The sequence below is a fragment of the Mercenaria mercenaria genome, unplaced genomic scaffold (genome assembly GCF_021730395.1).
Source record: "Mercenaria mercenaria strain notata unplaced genomic scaffold, MADL_Memer_1 contig_4512, whole genome shotgun sequence".
NCBI classification, from domain to species: Eukaryota; Metazoa; Mollusca; class Bivalvia; order Venerida; family Veneridae; genus Mercenaria; species Mercenaria mercenaria.
The window spans coordinates 46,200-52,792 of NW_026462746.1; the positions used below are offsets into that span (position 1 = coordinate 46,200).

The 6,593-nt window shown below is 32.9% G+C and overlaps 1 protein-coding gene across 1 annotated transcript; it reads right to left on the bottom strand.

The window, feature by feature from the left end:
* Nucleotides 1–310: 310 nt before the first annotated feature.
* Nucleotides 311–6,146, bottom strand: LOC128553932 (uncharacterized). The gene is made up of 6 exons (XM_053535129.1): nt 6,131–6,146; nt 4,931–5,158; nt 4,146–4,679; nt 1,693–1,788; nt 1,340–1,497; nt 311–673 (listed from the first exon to the last, which is right to left on the bottom strand). Exons 1-6 carry the CDS (start codon nt 6,144–6,146, stop codon nt 356–358), a joined length of 1,350 nt encoding a protein of 449 aa, XP_053391104.1. The 3' UTR covers nt 311–355.
* Nucleotides 6,147–6,593: the final 447 nt, after the last annotated feature.

Below are 6,593 nucleotides of genomic sequence, written 5' to 3' on the forward strand. Positions count from 1 at the left end.
GTATCTGAAATTATCAACCGATACATGACTACACGAGTGTCTTATTACTAACTATGATACACTGAATTTCATTGTTTTTATTATTATTATCATTATTATTATTATTATTACATTTGTATTATTATTATTTGCTAACATGAAAGTACCTCCTAATTTACTCCTAATTTACATAATCTGACATAAAACTGGAGATGTGCTCTTATAAGATAATTATTCTGTTACATGCTATAAGCAGTTAATAGTTTTTTCTAAGCAGTTACTGGTTAGTTCTAATGCATGTACTTTACATGAGTAATTGAAAGCAGCCATAAACATATGAACACATTAACTTTATTGTGTATTAATATTTTTCATTTTATTTCACAAATGTCACAACCGACTGGGGTGGTAGGTTATTGTACTGGTAATGTTTGGCATCTATATCTAGAGAAAAGGTTGCGGACTTGCTGGAACTTGGGTTAGAAACCACAATAATGGTGGTCCCATCTGTGTTTACGAATGCTGCCGTTCGAAGATCATCCCAGCTAACATAGTTCGATTCTAACCGTACTGCACCGGGTTTCACGAACTTGCTCATGTGTGCCAGGGCATAGTATTCGGCATTCTTGTTGTAGTAATTATTCTGAACTGTAATGACACCGCGACAATCATTACAGCCACCAAGATTTGCTACCTGAAAGTATATTTATACCAAATCAAAATCGTTGGTAAAACATTGTGAGTCGAGCATGAAACATATAGTAATAGCAAAATGTTTGATATAATTCCATCCACCAATCTACAGAGAAATATCATTGAAAACAGGTACATTTCAAATTAACAAAAAATCACTAGGTCACATGTCATAATGTCCTTGACCAACAACAAAAGTGTTGAAGATTTGATAATGATTAATCAGTTTAAAAACATGTCATGGAAAAACAAACTTGACAGGTTAAACAAGCTTTAAATCAACCATACTGATGTTCGAATTTTGAAAATGATTTCGAAATTCAGTTTTATAACCCTGGTCCTAGGTTCAGATTAAATCTTTAGTTTTCTAAATTTCCGATTTCGAAAAGCTATACACATACATGTACGATAGAACAAATGCATATAGCTTGTGTGTTAATATACTAAGGAAAGCTATGTATCAGCTAATGTTAGGAGATTGTATTTCTAAGCAGTATAAAGAGTCGTCGTCAAAAGTTGTGGATAAAAATATAGTCATCGTACGAGAAAATAGGACTGGATGACAAGTAACCAAGTTGTAATTATACAAAAGTGATACCAAAAATAAATAAGAGCAACTGAAGGTATTTTAGATCTTATGACGTTCTGATCCGCTCTGATGCTTTACCTTTGGTCCGTGATTTTGATCCAAAGCGATATTCCATAGCAGAACACTCTTGGCCCAATTTCTTGTTTGTCCAATAAAGATTATTCTCGTGTCCCAAGTTAGAATACTGGCAAAATTCGTATCCCAGGACCCTCCGGATATTTCGGAAAAGTACATACCTTTAAATAAGTCAACAGAAGTCATAACTTGAAACATTTCTGGAAAGTCCTAAAATAAATATATATGTAAAGGAATTTTATTTGCATATAACAATAAATTTATGAAATATAGTTGTATTTGTGCCTAGTAACAGTACTTTACAAAATGGAAATTGAAAGCATATTAATTAATATATGTAAAAATGTCCAACTCACCAACATCTGAAAGCTTTCCATGGAATACGCCTGGCGTGTCGTGTCTTCCAGAATAGCCATGCCATGCCACACCAGACACATATTGTTTTGCATTTCCTTAAAGAATCACCACAACACTATTGAAACACTGACACTGCTTCTTGCGTACAATAGGTGTTAAATTAAACAGGTGCTGAAAATATTGTTTCCACTGAAAACCCATTTTAAAGTATCAACTATGGATAACATACACGATATCTCGTAGTGTTTTACATAATGACTGAACATAAAACATATCAATTGACTAAGAAAAAGTCTTTCTTCATATTACCCAGGGAGACCTATTATTTCAGGTTGTGGAGCTTTAACTGAAAATATGTCTGCATATGTTGGTACAATCTTGAAACCATACATGGAATCTTTACCTTCCTATGTAAAAGACACTACAGATTTCATCAAAAAGTTACAAAACCTCTCTAGCATAGATAAAGATGCATATCTTGTAACACTAGATGTAACATCTTTATACAGTAATATTCCTCATGGTGAGGGCATAGATGCTTGCAAATATTTTATGGAAAATGGTAGTAGATCACAGGATTCTATTAACTCCATTTCTAAAATCATAGAATTAATACTTACAAAAAACCACTTCCAGTTCAATGAAATTAATTACATTCAAAGATTTGGAACTGCTATGGGAACAAAAATGGCTCCTTGTTTTGCCTCTCTATCTATTGGTAAACTTGAAAAAGAATTTATAGACTCCTGTGATAAGAAACCACTTATCTGGTTACGTTTTTTAGATGATATTTTTTTCATCTAGAATCATTCAGAAGAGGACTTATTAGACTTTTTTGACAGATTGAACAGTTTTCATGATACTATAAAATTTACATATTGTTACACTAAAGATACTGCAACGTTTTTAGATGTTAACATAGAAAAAGATGAAAATGGTATCCTGCACACTAGTGTTCATGAAAAAGACACTAACAGTCATCAGTATATAGAATTTTCATCATGTCACCCAGTTTCATGTAAAAAGGGTATTCCCTTTAGCCAGGCTAAGCGCTTTAGGCGTATTACTTCGGATAATACCATTTTTGACAAGGAAATGGACAAGCTCAGAGAATACTTTCAAGCACGTAACTACCCTGAATGTGTTATAAATGAGGCATTAAAGAAGGCCTCTTCTCTATCAATGCAAGATGCTCTTAATTCGTGCAGTAGCAAAAATACGGATAAAGTCATTCCTTTTGTATGTACCTACAATCCATCTTTGCCCAATATTGGTAAAATAATAAACCAATATTGGAATCTTTTAAAGTATTCTCAACATGAAAGTGTTAGACAATTATATGACTATAAACCTATTGTTGCATACAAAAGACCCAAGAATATTCAAGATGTTTTAGTTCATTCTAGGCTGAGTAAGAAAGACAAAAATTATAGTGTAAGTAAATGTTATAGACGTCGCTGTACACACTGTTTAAATATTAATGAAGATAATTCATTTTCTAGTTCCACCAATTCATCTTGTTATAATGTTAGACATGATCTGTCATGCAATTCAACTGATGTTATTTACTTAATAACATGTAATAAATGTTTTAAACAGTATGTTGGACAAACGCACCAGCAATGTTCACAAAGAATGAATAGTCATAGATTTGATATCAATCATTATCCAGAAACTACTACTAATGTTTCTGAACATTTTAATTCTCAAGAACATACTATCCAGGATTTCTCTTTTATGCCCATTGATAAAGTAACTAATCCTTGGAAAAGGCTTTTAAAAGAGACTTCCTGGATGTACCGTTTGGGCACTGTGTCTCCACAATGAATGAATTCAAAAATTCTGTATTAATGCCTTTCTGAAATACTTGTTATATATGTATATTTTATTACTTGTATGTATTCCATAATCAGTTTTTACTGGTGCCATTCCTTAATCATTGCACTTACGCTGCATTTTTTCACCAGTTTTTATGTATCATACTATGATCCTGTTTATGATTTTTACGCCAAACTCTTTGTTCAATTTTGACGTTGTCGTCATCGACGTCGTTTGACGTTGACGTCACTTCCTTTGTTATGTTTATTTTGAACCCTGAAGAAGGCTGATGTAGCCGAAACGTTGGTTAAAAATAAAGTGACTTGTTTTTAAAAAGTTTTTGTAGTTTTGACTACTTTTAATACTTATATTCATATTATAAAGACATGTTGAAACAACTTCCTATGCAAAATGACTGGGGACACAATAATACACTTTATTACTATTTATGCCTCAATTCAAAACTATATCTAAGAAAGATTCCTCTGCTCTAATCATACCCATCAAACAGAACATTAAACGTACCAACCGTAATATTTGAAAAAATAGTACATGTTAATGCCGTGACTATTAAAAAAAAGCTTGAAATGACAAACAAAGGTAAAACTGATATAAAGCATACAAAAATAATTACCATCGCTTATAACCTGTTCTGGATACCAAGAATCTGACCAGTTATGATCGAAGACAAGAATCTTGGTGTGTATGTTTCGTTGTCTAAACAAAGGTCCTAAATGATCCCTAATGAATGCCTGCTGTTGGCCAGCACTCATTTTCATAGTGGGGTAGTCATTACGTGAAAGAAGCGGTTCATTCTGGAGAGTCAGTGATTCGATAGTGATGCCTTCCGCTTTGTACGCCTCTATAAATTTGACAAAATACTGGGCATATGTTTGCCAGTAGTTCCAGCTATCAACAAAATCTCCCCCATTCAGATTGCGATTATTCTTCATCCAAGCTGGTGCCGACCAAGGAGTGGCCATTATTTTTAGCGTCGGGTTGATGGACAAGGCCTCTTTAATTACTGGTATGACAAATGCACGGTCTTTATCGATACTGAATTGGTTGAGACTGAAATCAGTTTGTCCATTCGGGATATCGTTATAGGTGTAGGGCTGAACAGCGTTCAAATCTGAGCATCCCATTGGAAGACGGATGTAACTTACACCTGCAATAAGAAACTTGGGTTTTTACAAACAAACACATACGGTCTTAGTAAAGTAAATAATGCATTGTAAACATCATAGCATAAATTATGTAGAAATGAATCAAATAAAACCAGACCACCGAGGGATGCTTGTTAGATATGTGCTATATAATATTGATGTGCAGATAAAATATTTAACTTTTTTTTTTAACTTGATAAAGTAACTTTTTAAATCCTTAAAGTGCATTCAAAATGTATGCGAATTGATATACCGAGATCATTATCTCCATTTCCAAATAAATCTTGCAAAATCTGCTGCCTGACGGGACTATGGTAAATAACGTAAGCTGCAGAGTTTGTCAAAGCAGCGCCAAATCCATCTATAGTTTGTCTACGTTTTCTTCTGTCTACCCATACGCTGTAGCCATTATGCGATGACGTCACTCGACATGGTGCTTCATGGGACAGTTTCTTGGACTGGTCCCCGGTCGTCAGATACACTGATATTCGTCATTACCATTTGCAATATTGAAAAATATGCAGGAGATCAGTGCTACCAAAACTACAAAAGAAGAAAAAGAACTGGAAATAGAATTGTTAGGGACTGCAATAGATTTTATAGATCTTTTTTTTTACGAGAAAGACATAATTGACTATAGCCAGACATGGTCCTCTAGCAATGATTTAAGAAGTCTGTCCTAAGAATGTATCATAGGACATCAATTAAAAAGGTATTACCAGCATGTAGCAGTATGCAGTAAGCCCGGAATTTAATTACTAGGGAACGTCGGCAACTAAACGTATGTACAAGTAGTTAAAGAAAAACTGTTATTTGCGGGCACGAAACGCTTATAAGAGAAAAAAACAGGAAAACGTTGGATTACATTTAAAAAAAAAACAACGATATTGTGTCTATTTCTGCATAAAATGAAATATTTTTATAATACCAGAAATGAATAAAGAAAAATATATCGTAAAATGTAAACAGTACACAATTAAATTAAGACATAAAGAGCGGATAAATAAAAATGTTGTGACAGTGATTATGCCTTCAATTTCAATAGTGACGTCACCTTATTTGTTTAAAGATGATAGGTTAGAATATTACACATTATTTAACGTAGAAGATAGCTTTCAAATAACTGTGACACGTCTAAGCATATGAAAATGAATTTTTTACCACTGTTCATCATTCTTGATAAAATATTAATCAATTTTACATACGGTACAATGCCGTCCATATTTAATGCAAAACACCTCATTCCTGCAGCAATATTTTTAAAATCTGTGAGAAAAGGGACCTTCCATTCTCCCAGAACTGCTTAAAAACAAAGAAAACACAAATCCTAAATGAAACAGAAAAGACATACCTGTTCCAAAGTTACTGACGTCAAGCCAGTTTGGTTTTGTCCTTTAAATTGGCAATGAAAACTAAACAGTTTTAAATACTTACAAATTAAATGAAATTTTACCTATTGTCGACTTCATATTTACAGCATGTCAGAGTTGTGCCTGTCTTATCTTACTAGGTTCATTATGTATATATACTAGACAGTCGGCCTATATAGGATAATTTTAAAATATTTTCACCAGAGGTCAATATCTAGCTTAATGTTAATTACAAGAAAATAAAAGACAAACAAATCAATAATACACAATCAACACATATATGTATTCAACAACACATATATGACAATAAAAATACCACTTATTGATATAATAATTTGTTTATCAAGATATCTTAAATATCAGCACGATGTTTGGTATTATACTTTCTACAATCGGAGACTATCAGAATCAACATGTGATCATTTTGTAGCCTGTGCAGCATATATTACTACTGTGAAATTGCTTAATTCTAGGGAGAGATAATCTATTTAAAAATGTTTTTAAAACTTGTTTTTGGTATTTTTCTGATGTAAGAGTGAAGTGATT